Source organism: Camelus ferus, chromosome 7, assembly GCF_009834535.1.
Source record: "Camelus ferus isolate YT-003-E chromosome 7, BCGSAC_Cfer_1.0, whole genome shotgun sequence".
Lineage (NCBI taxonomy): Eukaryota > Metazoa > Chordata > Mammalia > Artiodactyla > Camelidae > Camelus > Camelus ferus.
This window is the reverse complement of record NC_045702.1, coordinates 76,123,389-76,145,444: the sequence shown is the minus strand read 5'-3', so window position 1 is coordinate 76,145,444 and position 22,056 is coordinate 76,123,389. Positions and strand designations below refer to the sequence as shown.

Below are 22,056 nucleotides of genomic sequence, written 5' to 3'. Positions count from 1 at the left end.
TTCTGCAGTTGCCCTGGCACCTGACTCTAGTTTCTTGAGCACATGCCTTCATCCTCTGCACGGTCTGACAAAAGAACCCTAATAATTCAGATAGCTCTTCTTAACAAATTTTTATCTTTATATTTTTTTAATTGAAGTGTACTCAGTTTACAATGTTGTGTCAATTTCTGGTGTACAGCATAATAGTTAAGTCATATATATACACACACACACATACATATATTTGTTTTCATAATAGGTTATTATGGGATTTTGAATATACTTCCCTGTGCTATGCAGTATACAGTTGTTTATCTGTTTTATATATAGTAGTTAGTATCTGCAAATCTCAAACTCACAGTTTATCCCTTTCCACTTCCTTACTCCCTGGTAGCCGTAACTTTTGTTTTCTGTGAGTCTGTTCCTGTTTTGTAAGTTCATTTGTCTTTTTATAGATTCCACATATAAGTGATATCATATGGTATTTTTCTTTCTCATTCTGACTTACTTCACTTAGAATGATGATCTCCAAGTCCATCCATGTTGCTGCAAATGGCATTATTTTATTATTTTTATGGCTGAGTAGTATTCCATTGTATAAATATACCACAACTTCTTTATCCATTCATCTGTTGATGGACATTTAGGTTGTTTCCATATCTAGTTTTTATCTTTAACTGCAATCTGTGGGATGCTCTTCTACAGTAGTAGCATATCTTTCATAAGCACACTCCAATCCAGTAGTTGAGACTTGCTCATTTTGGGGCTGCTAAGTTAATGCTTATATTTTTAGATATGTAACAACCTAAGGAACAGTTTAGTTCAGCAACTTATTTCAGCAGTTTGATTTTAAGAGTCTGTTCTTGATGGATTTAGAAAGAAGAGAATGAATTTGTAAAGCTAGTTTTAAATGCTGGTTGTACAACCTCCAGGCGACTCCCATTCTTATGATAAAACAGTGTCAGAATAATTCAGGTGTTCTTTTTTTCCGTTTCAATATAACACTCTCAGAATTCCAACAGAACATTGCTTTGACCTTGATTAAACTGTGAATTTTATTTAAAAGTGAAAATTGGCATTTTGGAAGCTATTTATAATGGTGTGATGGCAGAGTGTCCATTTGAAAGCAGTGTAACCACAAAAGGGATTTATTTTAAATGATGTATCCTTTGGTAACACCTAAATTTATTTAAGGAAATTGTTTTTAATTGCATAAGTAATAACCTCTTAAAAAAAATACAAGTACAGGTGATGGTAAAATCCCCCCTGACCACTATTCCTCATTACATGTCCCGTCTTTAGAATTGAGGAAGGCCTTTTTGTAATCATTTTGGCATATATTCTTCCTCAACTTTATTTTTTAATTGCATACACACACACACCCCCCTAATGTCTGTAGCAAAAGTAGTATCATACTGTGTGTATTCTGCAAGCTGCAGTTTTCTTAGTTTTTGAAGAACATTCAGTGTATGTAGGTCTACCCCATTGTTTTCAATTTCAATGATGTGTATTATGAATGTACCCTAGTTCATTTAACAATTGGGTTATTATCCATAACTTGCTGTTGAATACAGCATTATGATAAGCATGTCTTTTGTTTGATTCTCCCAGGACACATGTGAATGTTTTTCTAGCTTAGATTTGGAAGAAGTGGAATTGCCTGTTTATAAAGGTCTAGTATTCCCTACATGGAAGTTAATAAATAGAATATTCTTTGACTAATTGACTAATTAATTGTGCTGGTAAATGAATTGTGCATTTGTAATGCCATTTTAGTAAGATAGGGAGGACTGGGGCCAAGTGTGAAACTAGTGATTCTCAACACTGGTTGTGCATCAGAATTACCTCTGGGACTTTTAAGGCATTGTCACCCCAAGAGAGTAAGTTAATAGGTCTGAAGATCAGTACAGATGGACTTTGGCATGGTGAGGAAAATTAAACACAAGAGATACATCCTGAGACTTTTCTTAGAATGCCCAAATTACCGAGCCTCCAATCTAGTACCTAACCCCTAAAACGCAATCAAATGTAGCAGAAAAATGTGATTTTCTTTAGACTCTTAATGTTAGTTAATGACTTTTTATCCCTCCAAGCACTTAATAAGGTGTATGAGTGTAAGATAGAGGGAAAGAAAAAAGATTAATTTTAGGGGGAAGGGACAGTAAGATTATAAACATGAAGTCTGAAGGACTAAATTTGTAGGATTGTGTTAAAGGTTTTATAAATATTGTTAATAAAAATGAGTGTTTAGGTCTTTTCATAATGGAAAAATTGGAGGGCATCTTAAATCAGACATGCGTTGAGCATAGCAGTTGAGAGCCCAAACCCTATACATAGGCCACCTGGGTCTAGATCCCTCTACTAGTTCACATATTAGCTCTGTGAACCTTGGCAAGTTACTTGGCCTTTCTATACCTCAGTTTCCCTTTCTGTAAAATGGGGATAGTGACACTTTATTTTTATAGAGCTATAGGAATATTAAAGAATGATTATATATAAAGCAAGCAGGAGAGTACCTGACACATAATAATTGGTATGAAGTGTTGGCTGTTGTTATTGTTGTTTTTCATTACAAATACGATTATTATTAATCCTCATGTCTTAACCTTCAGGCATTATTGTTCTCAGTGACCGGAAAACAGCAACTCAATACATGGCTAAAGATGATGAGGATGAAGAACTGTACTCTGGAGTACTGATTCAAAGTCCCTTTGGTTTAGCAAAGCTAAGATTTTTTTGTGTGCTTGATATGTTTAAGGCCCTGTAAATTGTTCCTTGCATATTGAAATGGAGAACTAGTTCAGATTTCCTGTTCATGTAATTGGTAGGAAATCCCACAGACAGCAGGACAAGGATAGAGTCTGTTTTGTTAAAGTGTTTATGGTGCTTCCTAACATTTTGTAAAGCAACAGAACTTGAAAGTAAACTTACTATTGCTTGCTGCTGTTAAAGGTTTTTATAGAAATTAGGGAATGACTGACTTATGCTGATGCCTGAGGTGAGAATTTTAAGATTTACAAATGAGAGAAGAAGTGATAATTGGCAAAGTTCCTGAAGGGTGCCATGTGGGCGTACAGACACAAAATGAATTGTGGCGAATTGACAAATCTTATGAATAGCTCCATGAAGTTTAATGTTTTCCCTCCACATGGCATAGATTTTAAAACTTTGCTTTTCAGTCTCATTCACATATAGGATGCCTTATTTTCGTTTTGTCTCTATAGTTGGTTATATTTCTACCCTACATTTAGCCAGGACTTCTTTGTATAGCATGTAAGATGCTCTCAGAGCTGGGCCCTGCCAGATTCTCTGACCTCATTTCCTACCAGTACCTACTTCACTTCTGCCAGTCACCAAAACAACTTAGATGGCCCACGTGGTGGTGTCCTCTCTAGCTTTGCTTATGCCATTTTCCTGTTTGGAGTCGGCTTTTCTTTACCTGGTAACCAGCCTGAAAGCCTTCTCTGGCTAGTCCTTTCCCCAGACAGACTGTTCTTTCCTTCTTGCAGGCTGTGCAGCGCAGCTGTGGGGCTGAACTGTCCAGGCTTTCATCCTGGCTCAGCCACGTACTAGCTCTGGGACCTTAGAAACACACACACACACACACACACACACACACACACACACACACACACACACACACACACACACACACACACACACACACACAGAGATAAAACTCACACAAATAACCTTTTTAACCATTTTAAAGTGTACAACTCAGTGGCTTTTAGCATATTTATAATGTTGTAAGAAGCTTTGGGAAAAAAGCAAACATAAAACTCACATAAGTCACCTTTTTAACTATTTTGAAGTGTACGACTCAGTGGCTTTTAGCATATTTGTAATGTAAAAATGTTACGTTTTTGTAATGTTTTGTAACGTTGCCTAATTCCAGAACATTTTCATCATCCTGAAAAGAAAACTGTGTTAGCAGGCACTCCCTAGTCTCCTGCTCCAGACCCCTAGAGCTACTTTCTGTCTCTATAGATCTCCCTGTTCTGGGCATTTTGTATAAATGGAATCACCCGTGTTTGTGTCAGACTTGTTTCATTCTCTGTAATGTTTTCGGGATTCATCCACTTGGTAGTGTGTATCAGTACCTCATTCCCTTTATGTATGGATATACGAGTGCCACATTTTGTTTATTCATCAGTTAATGGACATAAGATTGTTTCCCCTTTTTTTGTTATTATGACTAACACTATTATGAACATTTGTGTACAAGTTTTTGTGTAAATGACATGAACATGTTTTCAGTTCTCTTGGGTTTATACCGAGGAATGGAATTGTTGGGTCACATGATAACCGTTTGTTTAACTTGTTAGAAGAGGGACTGCCAGGTGGTTTTTCAAAGCGAAGTTGCCATTTTGCATTCCTACCAGCAACACATGAAGGTTCCAGTTTCTCCATATCCTTGCTAACACGTGTTACTGTCCTTTTGATTATAGTTATTCTGATGGGTATAGGGTGGTATTTCATTGTTGTTTTGATTTACGTTTCTCTAATGACAAGTGATGTTGAGCATCTTTTCATGTGCTTATTGGCCATTTGTATTTATTTTTTCGAGAAATGTCTATTTAAATCCTTGGCCCAATTTTTAATTGGGTTGTTAGTTTTTTAAAATTGTTCAGTTGTAAGAGTTGTTATATATTCTGGATGCAAGTTCCGGATATTGATGGGTGAATATATACTCCCGTTCTGTGATTATCCTTTTGTTTTCTTGATAGTATCCTTGGATGCACAAAAGTTTTTAATTCTTATGATGTTCAGTTTATCTATTTATTCTTTTGTTTTTTGTCCTTTCAGCATCATATTTAAGAAACTCTAGCCTAATCCAAAATCAAGATTTACACCTGTATTTCCTTTTAGAAGTTTTATAATTTGAACCTTTATATTTAGGTCTTTGATCCAATCTGAATTAGTGTTTTGTATATGGAGTCCATCAGGAGTCCAACTTCACTCTGCGAATGGCTATCCAGCTGTCTAGGGCTGTCTTTTTGTTGTTGTTTTAATTTTTTAATTGAAGTGTAGTTGATTTACAGTGTTAGTTTCAGGTGTACAGCCCAGTGATTTAGTTATAGATGTATATTTTTCCTTTTCACATTCTTTTCCGCTATATGCTGTCACAAGGAATTAAATTTTGTTCCCTGTGCTGTACAGTGGGTCCTTGTTTATTTCTACATGTAGTAACATGTAGTACCGTCTTCTGAAGAGACTGTTCTTTTCTCATCAAACGGCCTTGACACTCTTGTAGAAAATTAGTTGACTGTAATGTGAGGGTTTATTTCTGGACTTTAATTCTATTGCATTGATCAGTATGTCTTTCTTTATGCCAGTTCCCTACTATTTTGATTACTATAGCCTTGTAATAAGTTTTGAAATCAATGTATGAGCCTTTCAGTGTTGTTCTTTTTTCAAGATTGTTTTGGCTATTCAGGGTCCCTTACATTTGCATAGGAATTTTAGGGTCAGCTTGTCCATTTCTTCAAAAAAGATAGTTGGAATTTTGATAGGGACTGTATGAATCTGTAGATCAATTTGAGGAGTGTTGTCGCCTTAACAATAGTAAATCTTCCAATCTATGACTGTAGGATTTATTTCAGTCTTTACTTTCATTCAATGGTGTTTTGTAGTTTTCCAGTTTAAAAGTCCCTCATCTTGGTTAAATTTATTTCTAAGTCTTTTTTGTTTGTTTGTTTGTTTTTGTTTTTGTTTTTGTTTTGTTTTGCTTTTGATGCTATTATAAATGAAATTGTTTATTAGCTCTAGACTCTTGAGCAAATTTCTTAAACTTTCAAAGCTTCAGTTTCTGCATATAAAAGGGACATATTGAGTATTTACCTTCTCCATTTGTGAAGATTTAAATGAGTTCATTCACAAAACGGGATTAAGTAAGCTTGTTGGTTCAAGCTAAATGTTAAATATTAAACTGTGAACTCTCTGAGGGAAGGAATTTTCCCTTACATATTTTTGTGACATATTTTCTCTTCCCCCTGCTCAGGTAGCACCTAGCTCTGTACCTGTTGATGCTGAAGGAATGCAGAAGGGTGGAAAAATTGGACTATTATCACATCAACTTAAGTTCCTAAGTATGAAAGTTAACGTTGGTTGGGAGTTATGGACACTGATTCCGCCTTACACCTGCATATTTTGATATGGCTTATTTTCTTATATGTATAAATAAGCCTTGCACAATAATTTTGTCACTTCTTAAGATAGTGGTTTCTTTTTAAGATGGTTGAGTGGGCCTTGGCTTACCAAAGGAGATGTAAAGCAGGCATTCATCGCCTTGGTGAACTCACAGTCCTCTATGTCCCAAAATTGTATGTGAAATTAAAATGTCTTAATTTTAGGATGTTGTACATCATAATTTTAGAGAACTAAGTAGTTTCAGTTGTGTATTTATATCTAGTATGAAAAGCTATCTTTAAGTTAGGATTATAAAAATGCTTCCTTTTTCTGAATATGATTCTATGGTATAATTTCTAAAATTCACATATATCAGTAAAATATACAAGTGATAGTTAACTTGTAAGTGTAAAATAGGGAAGGCTTTAATTCTTGGCCTCATGGTGCCTAGAGCACTGGCTCTCACCCCTGGTTTAACAGCGCACTTATGTAAGCACTGTGTCACTTCTTTTCTCCCCGGCAGAGCAGGGTAGGAGTGCCTTTGTTCTGTTTAGTGGCTAGATTAACTATTAATGATACTGTGCTGTGGTGAGAAACCTGTAGATGGTTTTCAGGGATTAGTTTCATTACATTTAATTGCTAATAAAGGGCATTGGTGGTGAAGCTAATAGAATTAAGAATTTAAACATTCATCTTTTCACACTTCAGTGTAGTTTTGTATTCGCTCCTAAAATTCCTCAACATAAAAATAACAAAACAATGGTAACAAATACCATGTGATGAACTTGAAATTTTATGGTGCTCCATACAGTGTTGGGAATGGTAGATCTGGGTCTGGGCCTGGTGAGACACAGCCATTGCAGTGGTCTCTCTCTGCCTTTTTGCTTGATGGCTTCCAGGGGTGGATGAGGATGAGAATCCCAGTTTGAGGAGATTGACCTACTTTTCTTGCTTGAATTTGGAAATCCATAACAAATCTTTCCTTTTAAACTAGTATTTCTTTGGGGTTATAAATTGCACTTGGAATAATAATTCTAAAAGTGACAGAAGGAAAAACATTTTCTCTAGTAAATGGGTAAGTCCTCTAGCTTCTGATAAGTGGCAGCAGAAGCTACCTTGAAAGTTCTAAACCAGAAACCTAACCACCCTGAGATCACTTCCTTCTCCTCTTCTAATCTTCCCCGACCCCAACCTGGCTCACCTCCCACCCCTACCCCAGTGTAGAGGTTGGTATGAACACATTGTGGTTGGTTGGCATTGTGCCATATTCAGGAACATAAGTAATCCTGTTTTGGAATTATTGCAGAAGGAAATTTGATACTGGAAAAAGACTACTTTAAGTAAAGTAAAGGAAGGGGGGTGAAATTGAAACTTTATCTTAAAAAATGAAATCAGATTCTAGAAGTCAGTTTATTTTATTTAGCAATGTTCAGGTTATAATTGAAAAATACGCACTAAATTTTAGAATGAACAAAGAATGCATCAAGTGTTGATTGTTTCTGGCATACATTTTCATATAATGTTTTATCTACAGTCAGCTGTTCCTATCTATGGGTCCCTCATCTAGGAGTACTGAGGGCTGACTGAACTGTGCTATTTTGTATAAGGGACTAGAGCGTCCGTGGATTTTGTTATCAGTGGGAGGTGGAGTGAGTGGGTGTTGTGTCCTGGAACCAGTCCCCTCTTGGATAATGGGATGACTGTATTAATATGATTGGATGTCTTTTAAGTAGTAATACAAATGTAATGGAGGACATTTTTGCAGACTAGTTAAGAATGTTAATCATTTTTCTCCCTGATAGTCTCTCATAGTCAAATAATTATCATTCTTGAGATGCTCCACCTATTACTTTCCTTGCTGATTTTTCTCATAAATTACTAACTTCCTAACTCCTTCTATATCCTCATTTGCCAGTTGGTTTGCCTGGGATTCTAACATTTCTTTAGTATCCTCCATCTGCTTTGTCCAAAGTTGCATTTTTTGTTGCATATTTTCAGGGTTCACTTTGCTCTGGACTTGCACTTTATTTGAATTGTTGGACTACTTACAGATAAAGAAGGTATCTGTTGGGTGGTGATATGGTCTGGTGATAATCAGGGCCAGTTGTTTGGTCAATTCATAAATGATTATTTTTGTTTGAACAATTTTTGCTTTTCTGTCCATTCTCATCACAAAGAAGACTGGAATAACGAATATTGGAATAACAAGGACTCCTTTTTAGGCTAGACCGAACTTCAGGGTATAGGACAGTTAATCATTGACCTTCCTAGATGTCTCAGAGAACTTGCTTTACTCCTGCCCCTTTATGAAGGGTCTGTGGTGTGTCAGTCTCTTGAATTTTGAGTCAGGACCTCAGTACTTGGTCCCACATGGTAATACCAGGGATTGACACCTGAGCCAGAAGTGTCTGCAGGCCCTCTTGGGTGTTTAAACAGGAGCCCCTTAAAGATACTTACTTAAGCTGGTGACGCCGTAAGCATGCATCTCAAGGCAGTAGAATCTGTGAACATGTGAATTAAAGAGGAGAAGCAGTTAATTGGTAATAATGGGAGAAATGGAATTAGGGTCAGAGGTGCTGACCACCAGAATGGGGGTGCATTTTGCTGGAGAATGGCCCCTCTGAGCACTTGGTGATGTAACCTGGTTTCAAGAGCTGCTTGTCCTCTGAACAAGATTCTGGTTCTGATACCTGCTGAGTCCTTTTTCCACTTTCTTAATTTCTAGATGTATTCTTGCTGTATTATGTCATCTGAAGTAACCTGAGCACACCTGTTTCTTGTAGCCTGAAATCACATCTTGTTTTGGCAAGAGAGAGGACACTCCTGGAGGTGTCCCAGGAGTCTTCAAACTTATGTTATTGAGTGGAAAATGAAAGATTAGACATAGCAGGCCCTTAACTGAAGAGTTGAACTATTTATCTTTACAGGGAATCTGAGTGTCTTTTAAAGCGTGAGTATGCCAATAAAAGGATATCATGAAGAAGGTCTATAGGTTGGAGTGGGGGAATCGCAGTGAATTAGTTTTTCTTTTTGGGTATACAAAGTCATGAATAAGAAGAATATGGTATCACAGACCAACAAGTTGTTTTAGTCAAAAAAGTTGACTAATAGTGATGATTTTAATTGATTGGAGATATGAGAAAGTAGCATTTAAGAAGCTGACTCAAAAGAAGACTGAAGGGAACTATATTCAATACCGTGTAATAGCCTATAATGAAAAAGAATAGGAATGTATATCTGAATCACTATGCTATACACCAGAAATTAACACAACATTGTAAACTGGACTATATACTTCAACTTTAAAAAAAGGCTGAACTGTTCTACTTAGGTTGCTTTGTCCTTGGAAATTAGCTATAAATCACAGACACAGTAATCTTTTGGAAAAGGTGAAGAATGTTACCACCACCAGTTGTTTATCTTTTCCCCCCTCAAATTTCTTCTTTATATGTGGTTCAGCTGTGTGGTGATCTCTAGGACCCTTCTAGCTCCACAGTTGTTTGAATCTCTAATTGAGTAATTGTATCTGGAAATGAATATTTAAGAACAAGGAGACTAACTTAGCTAGATTGTAACTTTAACACTAACTGGAGAACAGCCCAAGAAGACCACAAAAGTATGAACATATAAGTGTTAATTGATGTGAAAATTCAGATCCTTATCCTTAAGGAAGCTGTGATCTCATGGGAAGTCAAACAGGTACTGTGTATGTATTTTAGTAATTCTGTAATGAAGTGTATGTGATACATAGAGGGGCAGTGGAGACGAAGTGTATTCTGTCTGGGATGACATCAGGAAGGAGTTAACAATTTGGCTGAGGTTAGAAAAGTGAGTTGGATGTGCAAGGGAAACTAACAGGACAGTGGCATTCCACGGAGAGGAGAGTGTGTAAGAACAGACTTGGTGGTGTGAGAAAACATGATGTATTTGGGGAATCACAGAGTAGAGCTCGGTATTTCAGAGCATAAAATATATAAAAAAGGAGACTGGTGGCAGTGATACCCCAAATGAGATGAGTACTAGTCTGGGATCTCTCAAAAATGTCTTTCTGACTCGGAGGCGCAGTGATGCTGCTGTTGACTGTTAACAAATGACATTAGATTAGGGAGTTGATGAGGTTAGTTTCAGGCTGCGTTCAAGGCTACCAGGGACCATCTAGGTGAAAATGTCCAGTAGGCTTCAAAGGGTATACAGAGTTCTAGGTTGCAAGAGGGAGTATTGGGCTAGAAATTCAGATTTGGTCATCATCAGTGCCTTTATGGTTGTGGGTATCAGGGGTGTAGATAGAAAGGTCCGTGAGTGGAAACCGGGTCTTGTAACTATCTCCAGCATTTAAGTCTGGATGAAAAAAGATGATCCAGCAAAGAACCCAGAGGAGAATCATAAAAACACAAAAGCATTAAAAATAAAACTTACATTGTTTTATATTACTACTTAGAAATTCAAACAAAGCTGTGACTAAAGAAGCAACTTAATTATAATCTGAAATACGCTTATACCTTTGCGAAATAAGGAAGCATAGCCTTTCTGGTACTTATTAGCCTGAATGTATAAATGCAGACAGTGGATGGTGAAAAAAATATGTTTACAAAGTTGTGAGACTGTTACTTTGTAGGAACCAAGGAGTGGTGGTGAAGAGAGTAATTTAGAATTGTAGGAGTGGGTGGGGCATAAGGTTTTGAAGTGTGAACTATAAAAACAGACCAGGTTTCTACATCAATTCATAGACCAAAATAAATTTTAGAAAGGTCCAAGATTTACATGCAAAAATGAAATTATACAGGATATTAGAGGAAAATAGGATGATGATTTTAAAAAAATTGATGTGGGGAAATTTTTTCTAAGTTTAACAAGAAAACCATGATTCATAAAGGAAAACTCTGGTAGAATTAATTGCAGAAAAATAAGGTATAGGGTCCTGGATACTGTGAATAAAATAGAAAAACAAGCAACTAATTTGGGGAATGTATTTGCAGTGTGTATAAGAGAGTCTCCTATGTGTGGTCATGGTGGGAGATGATTCGGGTGGTCAGAGGTTCAGGAGACTATTGGGGAGGCCAAGGTCTTTAGCCAAGGGTGTTTGGAAGTCATATTAACATGAACATCAAAGCCCTTTAGGACTACGGTGGATATTGTGGTGGAATGAAACTCAGTGACATGGCTTCTGGACTTCTTTGTGAACATGCCGAGTACTCAGACCCATGGATGGTATTGATAAGGATTAGATGGTAGCATAGATGGAATTCATGAGCCTCAAAGGATGCAGTGTTAACATAGTATTTGTGAACATTCCTGAACCTTCTAGTCCTTCTGGAGGTATAAATGAATCTGAAGGTTTGAAGAAAATGTGAAAATGATGTTGGAAACCTTTCCGTGTATTTCTTGAAATGTTTTTGGTTTGGATCTTCCCAAATCACCAGCCAGAAAATGATTTAGATCTTTTACTTTTCTATCTATGTTTGTAAAGTGGGCATATACTTCATTAGAGCTGTGTAGCTTAATCTTGAGGACTTCCACCTTAAATGCACAGACACTATATAGATACACTGAAGTGTAAACTTCTTGTCTTTTTGGAATTAAAAAATGCCACACTGAAGAAGGATTCAAGTGTTGCTTCATTCCTGAAGTGGCTAGCTAATAAACCGAGAATAATTCTCTAGGTAGAAAGGCTGAGATACAGATTAAATTTCCACATACAGTAACACTGTGGTGAATACTGAGGTTGGTAGAAAGACGGAGGTGAATTAAAACTCTTTAAAATTCTTTAAAATGAGACAGACCTAGTATAACTCATTAACTCAATCAACAAATATTTATTTAGTATCCCATCCTTTGCTAGGCACTACCTAACAATAGGCAGAGGGTTACTACATGCCAAGCACAACACTATGTCCTTTCATGGATTATTTCATTAAATCCTCACAACAGCCCTTCACGTAGAATTATTATCCCCATTATACAGGAGAGGAGATAGAGGCTTAGAGAGTTTAAGTAATTTCCCCCAAGGTCACATGACTATTAAAAATGACGGGGGAGCCTGCTTTCAAATCCAGGGCTGCTTGGCAGCCGGGTCTGGGCTCTTAAATGCCGTGTTCTTTTTAAACAGGAGGGAGGGGCTTTACTGAGCGTTCACTGTGGCACCAGGTGCCAGGCTCTGTAATCCACGTAAGAATCCTCCAGGTAAGTTTCATTATCATCATTTTAGTTGAACTGCTGTGCTGTGTGCTCTCCCCCAGTGGTTAGGTAGTTTGGCTACAGCTTGTGGTAGATTCTGTTCTCATCAGTTATTCATGCCAGCTTTATAATGTACAGTGAATGAAGTTATTAGCTTGGACACTTTGGAAAAACCTTTATTTTAACAGCATTGAGGGGATATTTCTGTACAGTTCCAGTCATTGTATTTTATGCAACTAATTTTTTTTTTACATCTCATATTCCCTATTATCAAGAATCTTAAAAATTAAAATTTTTTCGCCCTTTACAAAAAACCTCAACTGGCTGAGGTCTACTTTGAAATCCTGAGACTGCCTATAGCATTTCAGTGGCACTTTTGTTTTATTTTTGATATGTGAACTTTTAAAATTACTAATAGGAAAACACATTTACAAATAGGAAAACAGCTTTATATTTGAAATAGTCTGGGTAATAGGATCATGTTTTGCTTATTGGTGTAAAATTATGTGCTTTAGGTTAGTGGTTAATATTTTAAAGGAAATATGTTAGATATTTTTCCCTTCTCTTTTTCTTTTCCTCTTTTATTTTTACCCCACCTTCCATTAAAGTCTAGAATCTTTTTTTTCTCAAATCATTATCAGCAGTGATCTTTTAATTAAATTGAATTGGCACTTACATTTCTGTTGCAGATAGCATTTTCAGTCCTTTCCTAAAAGGACAAGTATATTATCTGCCCGGTGACTGGGTGTTGCTGTTCACTTGTGCTGTACTGCGAAGGAGGAGGGGAAAATTAAGGTGTAAAACGGAAGTCTTTTTCTAAAGGAGTTAGGGGGTAGATGTTAAATACATCTTTAAAGACAATCAAGAAATTATAACAAAGGTTAAAAATTTTTAATCTGTAAATTGGGATTCTGGTTTAATATTTAATTCTTAACTGACAAAAATGATTCACTGAGCCATATTTTTCAGGGCTGGTGAAATAGAAGTGGCCGAGGGTTGCCTATCTGTTCATTACAGTCTGTAACTTTATTACCCAGGCTTCTCAAATTATCTAGTTTATTGAATCCAGTTGTTAGCATTTTTGGTTTGTATTTTAATTTGCTGCATTTAAAATCTTCTTGTAGAGCCAAGCTAGTTCTACCTTAAAAAAGAAAACACCCCTCTGCTTAAAAGAAATGGTACTTCCTGCTTTCATAAACAGTCATGTGCATAGTTTAGCAAGGCCTGATGCCTCTGGAGCCTTTTCCCTTTATAGCACCATTGAATCCCAGTCCTAGCAGAAGTACTGCGAATCTTGTGGCCTCATTTTGAACAAAAGGGATTAGAGAAGAAAAATCTCTTGATATAAGGCTTGAAAGCAAGGGCAGGCAATCTTGGTTGTGAATATTTTCTGATTTTTCCAGAAATCAAGCAGAAGATTGAGCTGCTGATGTCAGTTAACTCTGAGAAGTCGTCCTCTTCAGAAAGGTACAGCTACATCTCTTGCATGAACAATTAATGGTGTAGCATTGCTAAGAAACAAACCAGGATGTGTTTTTTTTTTCCTCGTCAAGTTTGCTATGAAGCGTATTGTACTGCATGCTGGTCATTGTGCTTTATTGAAGATGTGTATTTGGGCAAGCTGTTCGGCTTTTACAAAGGGTAATTGATTTTTTTAAAAAAAAGTGAAGCCTAATCAGCTGCAGCATGCACACCATAACACAGCAGACCGCTGGTTCATGTGTGACAGCTGTTAAGGGCTTTAAAGAATAATTTACTTAGCTAAAAAACGAACAAAAATCTTGCTTTCTTTAAGGACTTACTTGTATTAGGTTTTCTTGTTTTTTCAGGTTGTTGCTACACAAAAATTATCAATATTATTTGTAAGATTAGGTTAAAAATACTTAGCTTTTGGTTGGGATAAATATTTTCTTATGTGGAAAGGGAGTGCCATTTGTGAATAGCTTAGGAATTGCAAACCCACAGATTAGTCACATTCTGAAAGAGAGATATGATGCTTCTTCAAGTCTGTGCTAGGAAATGGAACAGTCACTGCATGCAGTAATGGTTCATGCCTGCAGGTAAGGACAAAATGACTCAGAAGTATTTTTAAAGCAATTATTTTATCTGTCAATCAAATGATTATACCTGTAAGGAGATATTTTCTTAAAATACCTATTTTACTTAATGAATACAATTAAAACATTTTTATCTCAAGTCAGAAATGAGGCTATAGTTGCCTATTTTGATATGTAAATGTGTTTATTTCTGTTTACCAAAATTATGTATACTACATAATGTTTTCAATTGTGGTTCTTGAGTTGGTGCTTACCTTTCTGATAGTTTATACCTGATGTTGATATTTTGTATTAAGGTGTGTTAATTTATCTTTTCTATGGTTAGTTTTCAGGGTTATCTTTTTGTTCATAGATTTAATATTTAGGAAAGTATTATGGAGAAATAATTTGGTAGTTAAAGAATGATTTGAAAAAAGCACTGGGAAAAAATATGAGGTGAAGAACCCAACATGGTAAAATGGATTTAATTATAGTTCACTAGTGTATGGAGGACATGATCTGATGGCAAAATGATGACATTCAATTGATTTATTAGTATAATTAGGTGAAAGGCTCCTGGCTATAATTTAGAGAATTACAAATAACGAAGATGTTACTACTTTCTTTAGAGGTTGAAAATAGAAAAATTTTAGGCACATTTGTGTTTATTTTTATGTAGCTTCTAACTTCTGGTTTGTGGCTGGCCATCTGATTTTAAGCATTCTTTTTGCTGAGATGAAAAACAATCTTCAGCCTTGTGAATATTCTGCCAGTAAAATGGTGGTGATGGGAAGGGGGAGAGGGTGGTGGTGTAAATAGTGAATGGACTGAGTGCCAACTGTAATGTTAGAGTTTTATTACTAGGAAGAACATTCTTAATGGTATGACAGTAATAATTATATTGACTCTTTTGAGTAGCATGTATTCTCCGTTGATAAATTAGGGTTGAACAGAATGGGTGAAAATTCTTCAGAAACATGTTAGGGATGGGTGAGGTTTTTATGGTTAAAATACATTTTAATTTTTTTTATTTTTATAAGGAAAGATTCTAAAATATTTTGGTGATTACATTTATTTATTTAAAAATTATTGTTGCTATTGTTTTACCTAAGCTCCTGTGGTTACATTTGATGGAAAGAGAGGATGCATGTGGTCATGATTTTAAAGTTGAAAACAGCCACTATGCTTATGACAGCTTTATGCACAGTTTTACCAGAGCTTGCTTGCTTTGTTTGTTATTCTTTTGGGGGTGCTTACACATGTATTTGGCAGTTGTGATATGCTGACTTAGTGGGTATAAATGTAGTTGTGTGGGTCAGCTAACATTTTGCCAACACAGAAGTTGTTTCACTAATGCAGATATATTAAAAATAGAAATTACTTATTTTTCCTCCTTTATAAAAACTATACAGTGATAAATAGTCAAATCATTTGTCTTTTAAACATATTTGGAAGAACTTGAGAAATAAAAATCTGAAGTTCAAAAAAAAATTCATGGCCTAGTGAGACTATTCTGCCCAGGGATGTAATTGTTTATAGTATCATGTAACGTTACCATCACATTCTTTAATTCCTTGCTCTCTAATTACCTGAATTTTTAAAGTCTTTGTTTTATTTTAAAATTAGTTATCTGAGGCATGGCATGAGTCTTAAAAGATACGTGGAATTTACCTGTGGTCAGTATTCCCATTCCCATGTATTTATTGTTAAAAAAGAAAAGAAAAGAAAAGAAACCCTGTCTTCTTTCTTTAAAGAGAGGAGAAGCTACTTCTTTGTAAGAAACCAAGTTAACATTTGTCATGATTGATTTTTTTTCACCGCAGTATAGAATAATTTTTGATATTTCAGAGGAGTGGAGGAAAGATGTTTTAAATACAAAACATAATAGATACATAAAAAGTGATATGATGTTCCTAATAATCTTTCTAGCTCATATTTTTAACCTGCTTAATGGAAATTGCTAGTCCTGTGACAGTATTGGTTGAATTAATTTTTCTAGACAGTTTTGTAAAATGGGAAAAGCAAAACAAAAAACTTCATTTTTGTACACTCTTAAGGATCCTTCATTGAGAAATACATACAGATACGATTTGAAGTAATGTTATAATGGAGTTTTGAAGGTTGTTTTGTGACCTAAATTAGGGAGTACGTTATCTTAACAGACTCATTACCACCTTGAAATTTAAAAATCATAATTTTTTTTTTTTTTACCTTTAACAAAATAATGAGGGTCTATCAAATGTCACTTTTCAGGGGAGCGTGGAGTACTTCTGTTCAGAATGGCTGACTCATAGGGAAAAAAACAATGTGGTGACAAAAATATTAATTTACTTTTTGGTTTTATATTTTGGAGAGAGAAAAATATCAGCTTACCCATGTTAAAAATTAAGGACAGAGAACATTATTGAATGAATTAAAAAAAAAACGAGCACGATTTGTTTGTTATTGACAGTTAAGAGGAAGACTTATCTGTGGCAAGAGAGTACCCTTCTGCAGATTTTAGGAATACACTCTGTGGCTAATGTTTTATTTTTTTATTGAGTTCCTGTTGAATGAATGAATATATTCAGGTTAAATATGTCAGAGACAAGGGTCAAGCACAGTTTTACTTCTAAATCTACTCCCACCTAATACAAAAAAATTGCCGTGAATATTTATTTGATGTGAAAGTTAGTTTTTGTTCCTTTTTCCCTTTTCCTATCTAGAACTCTTCTGGGATGTGGAAATTTGTTGGGTTACAGTGGGTGGGGAAGAGGAAGATGAGGAGCAATAATCATGATAATAGCTAGGAAAAAGGTAGTAATCATGTATTAAATATTTCAGATACTAATTCTGAATGAGAAGAAACTAAATTGTGGCTGTTGGGAGGACTCTGATAAATCATCCCAGAAAGATCCTGAGTGAAAGAAGGCACTTTGCTTTGCTACAGTTTTTGTCAAACCTTATTACTACTTCAGTGAACTCATGAGCAAGATTGTATAATTCTTGATCAGAGTTGAGCCCAGAGTGCTGAGAACTGTGGTTCCCAGTCCATCTAGACTGACACCAAGGAGGACTGGGGGGGAGGTCCTGAGGGTGAGAGGCTTGAGAAGCAGAGAATCTCCATTTGTACTAAGCATTGCCCACTTCTGCTTTGTGAAATGTTAATAGATGTTGTTGTGGTTAGTAAGGTTCACAATCAGTCAAAAGGTAACGAAATATCAGTGCCAGGTAGTATAGCATTTTCTCAGGGAACGGATAATAAAAGGATCATTTCTTGTTGTGTAAGTGTTCTTGATATTTTTTGCTGTTAAAAGGGGTCCTTGTACTGGAATCAGATAAGTAGTAGTATCCTGGATCTTTAGCATTCCACATAGCTAGCACATACTTGTATTGATAAATTGCTAGTTGCCTTTTAAAGAAGAAAGGAAGGAGAAAATATCATATATAAGTAATTATACCGTGGCCTGTATTCTACCAATGCTGTATAAACAGAATTGGTGAGAAGTGGAGATTGTATGTTGACCCTCCCCCAGTATAAAGGCATTTGAAATGCATAAAAAACCTGTGCTATTTTTGTGTATGTATTTTAATTCCTTTTCTTAGTTTGGAGCTTCTTTGGTGAAAAGAAAAAGGGCATATGATAATTACGCGTGGTTGCAGAGAGCAAAAAGAAATCTGGAAGAATAAGGAGAACGGAAGGGAGAAAATAAGTAAATAAGATTGGGACCAGATGCAGAGAGAAGAAAGTAAAGAATATTCAGTGAAACATGATCTAGGATCAAAGTGTCTTTTATTTGCTCTTATGTTGAATGTATTTTCCTCCATGTTTCTGAATTAAAGAGTAGTTGTGAGAGGAGAGCCAAATTTTATAAAAGATTCTCTTCATTGGATCTGCCACCTCCCCGTTTCAACTCAATGTGTAGGACAAGGAGTTACTGATAACATTTTTCCCTTTCCACCCCTCTCTGCTGTTTTTGTATTTGCAGGATAGAAGTATTTGAGATGTAGTTTTTCATGAGTGATGAGATGAGATGATAGTGATGGATTGGGTTGTCGTCCATCTATTCAGTCTTTATGATTTTATGTTTATTTTCTTTTATTCAGTAACATTTAAATTGAAGGTGTATATTGAAAAGTGCATAGATCACAAATCATTATAAAATTCAAGTCATTGATTTTTTTTTTCCCTTTTGTAGTTTGTTTTGTGTGGTGTCCAAGAAATCTTTGCCAAGCCCATGGTCACTAAGAATTTCAGCTAAGTTTACTTGTAGAAGTTTTCAGCTGTTAATATTTGTCTGTGGTTTGTTTTGGGCTTTAGTATTAAGGTGGAGATAGAGATTATTTCTGCACATGATTATTCTGTAGTTTTATATGTTTTTGAATATTACATATAAATAGAAACCCTCTGTGTGTGTACTCTTTTGGTCTGTCCTTTTGCAGCTTTACCTGTGTGAGATGCGTACATGTGTAGTTGTAGTGGCTTCAGTCTCATTGCTGCACAGTATTCACTGTATGAACATACCTCACAATAGAAAATTAATCCAGTCTCCTATTGATGAGCATGTGGCCTATTTGCAGTTGGTGGCTGCTAGGAACAGTGCTGCAGTGAAGATCTGTCTACATGTCTTCTGGTGAAGGGACCTTTGCATGCATTTCTGTTGCATGTATTCCTAGGAGTGCAGTTGCTGAATTTTGGTGGATATTGCCAATTTTCCGAAGTGAACAGTGCCAATCTTCACGCCCACTAGCTGTGCTCCACGTCCTTGCCAGCTGGCTACTATATATTCTTTTTCTCTTCCCTTCCCCTTCCTGTACCATTCCCTCCGTCCCTCCTTTCTCTTTTAGCATTCTGGTGGCTGTGCCAGTGTAACCCAGAGTTTGAACCTTTTGGAGGAGGATTAGAAGCAGATAGGGGACTATTTCTGAGTACTGTGTCTCATGAAGAAGATCAGAATTACCAATTTAGACCAAACATGAACCATAGGGTGTAGTCACTGAGGCGCTGCTCTCCCACTGACTGCTTCTAGTCTTTTACCTGTGTCCTGGAGGACACAGGCCATTAACATCAGTTTTCAGATTTGGTTTCAGTAACAAAACCATTTCGTCAGCTGAACCTTATTAGAAACCTCTCATGTAAAACATATAAAAGTGAAGCTTGGACTAGGAAGTGGAGAAGTAACCAGAGCCTCACCGTTGGTATTTAGACACCCCACCCCTGAATATCCCTCCCTAGATCTCCAGTCCTCTCTACCTTAAAACCTGTGATGCCAGTAGTCCACTTAGGTCTGACCAAGAAATTAAGACATTTTTGGTATGTTCTGAGTGTTAAGTTTTATATTGTTCATGGTCTCTCAAAGTTTTACATCATGTACCTAAATAAAAATGTGGTGTTATCTTTTAATTTCTGTTAAAAAAAAAAACAAAACCAAAAAAAAATAACAAACCCGGGCAGTTATCAGAGCTTCCTTCCTGTTAGCCTTTATTTATTTGATCTAGATGCAGTTGTTTCTAAATCATTTTGTTAGTTTGTTATCCATTTAAACTTTGGTTCTGTTTTCTGATGCCTCTTGGGAGGGTTGCTACATTACAGCCAGAGCAAACCTTTCAGAGAAGGCAGATCTGCTCAGGTACGTCACTGCACTTTAAAACCTCTTCTGCTGTTTTCCCATTGTTCTTCGTATAAAGGTAAACTCCATTGTAAACTGGGCCGTTGAGCACCTATCCTCTCCAGCCTAACCTCACACTGGGTCATGTTTATCCTGCCTTGCTGTTTTGCCTCTTCCATCCCTTCCATCTCAAAAAGCCCTGCCTAGGTCAAATTACACCTATTATAAGCCTTTACAGAACTGTGCACCTCTCATTTGTAGCATTTGTCATAGCTGCTGTTTGGCAGTGGGGAGTACCAGTGATATTTGGTGTATTTGCTGGCTTATTTACTATTCGCCCCAGCTTATGATCTTAAATACAGAAGTGCTTTCATCACAAAATATTTTTATGCCATCATTTGCTGCTTACAAATTACAAACTTGAAAAGGTCTTGTTTTTGCTATAGGAGTCATCTATTTCTATGATATTGGCATAGATAAATAATTTATAGCCATATATGATCATAGTCTATTATATATGTAATCATACAGTCATGTGTAATCATAAGCTAATTTAACTCATAAATTATCAAGGTTAAAATCAGGTTTTTTTAATCACCATAAAAATGCATAGTTCATTATATGTATTTTTTTTACATTTGTTTTAATGTATACTAGAAATTAAAGTGAATCCGAACACTTTCTGTGTGCCAAGCTGGTAACATCAAACCATAGCCATTTATTTCCCAAATGTCAGTATTTTAAATATTATCTTGGTGCTTTTTGTCATGGTAGGCGTTTCACCCTCTGCTGTTACTTACTTAATATTATGCCTTTTTGTTTATTTTTAACTGTGGTGAAATATACACAACATAAAACTTTATAGTACTTTTTATAAGTTAATTTTCTTTAAAAAGGAATCGTTTTATCCCTACCAGAACGGGAGAACCAGTATCACTTGCCTTTAAAAACAATTACTATTAAATCCTGTCTAGATTCTGTTGTCTGATAAAGGGTTCAGGCCTGAGCCATATGCTCCTTCTTTACAAGGGAGGTTAAATTGCCAGTGTCATAAACGGGCTTAAATATGTGTTAGCACTGAAGTGAGACTTATTTTTTTATATACTCAGATTGAAAGAGCCTCAGGAAAGGAGTAATTTTCTCAGTATGTGATTCAGTGCCTAGTCCAGACTCAGTGAAAGTCATTTTGTATACCAGCCGTGACACTTCATCTTCATTTTTTTGCCCACTCCCCCATTAAGTTTTGAACAAATGTGAACAGCTATTATAAGAATAACAATTGCAGCAAAAAACCCCAAAACTCTACTTTTAACAGCCATATTGCAAATTCCCTTTATAGCAGAATTCTTTATTTGTCTGTAGGTTGAAAGAAATTACAACTAATTTTAGTATAGATTACTTTATCATCCATCCGCCACCCATCCACCCATCCACCCATCCATCCATCCATCCATCCATCCATCCATCCATCCATCCATTGTTTATCAGTAGCTGCTATGTGCCAGCCACCCAGCTATTGGGAAATCAGGGAGCAGCAAAGGCAGCACAAAAGCAGAAGAGGCCTTGGTGGGTGGCTTACGCCTGAAATACCTCGGTCAGCTTCTTGGGTGTGCAGTGCTGAGTGCTGCATCATGGATGACGCTGGTGGAAGGCCACTGGCAGTTGCTGAAAGAATTACAAATCACAAATAACTGGGTTTTGGGGGAACTTATGTTAAGACTAGAGCTGTGGTAATGGGTTACAAATGCAGTTGCTGTAAATGAGTGATAAGGGCCAGTTGGGGACGGTAGCAACCTGGGACCACAACCCCATCTTAAAGAGGTGGCTGCTGATTGGCTCTTGCTAATTACTGCCATGTTGAAATAAAGGCCAAGTGTGCCAGTTTTTGTGATTTTTAGAAGTTGAAAATTTGATTCTCATGTAAGATTCCTCTTATTTTAAATGATGGTGCAAATTAAAAAACAAAACAAAACAGAAGCCTGTACCAACCTTAAAAAAAAAAGAGTATCTGTTATCTAAATTCAGTTCATGGGAAACATTTTTCTACTGTACTGTAGCACATTGATTCACAATTTGTGAGCCACAGACCTGTTCAGATTTTGTGTAAAGGAGTTTCAAATCCTATGAGTATTCAGCACAATCTGGGA

At 36.2% G+C, this 22,056-nt stretch overlaps 1 protein-coding gene across 9 annotated transcripts in view; it reads left to right on the top strand.

The window, feature by feature from the left end:
- The window catches only part of SRPK2 (SRSF protein kinase 2), a 204,362-nt gene that overhangs the window by 66,064 nt on the left and 116,242 nt on the right, over positions 1-22,056 (top strand). For 2 of the 9 annotated variants that reach the window (XM_032484185.1, XM_032484189.1), the window contains exon 3: positions 13,689-13,752. The exons of 6 other annotated variants lie outside the window; for them this stretch is intronic. In XM_032484185.1, the coding sequence (XP_032340076.1) occupies positions 13,689-13,752 (64 nt within the window). Of the gene's footprint in view, positions 1-13,688; positions 13,753-14,237; positions 14,346-22,056 lie in introns of those variants that run through there. One more of the 9 variants, XM_032484190.1, reaches the window with a different exon arrangement.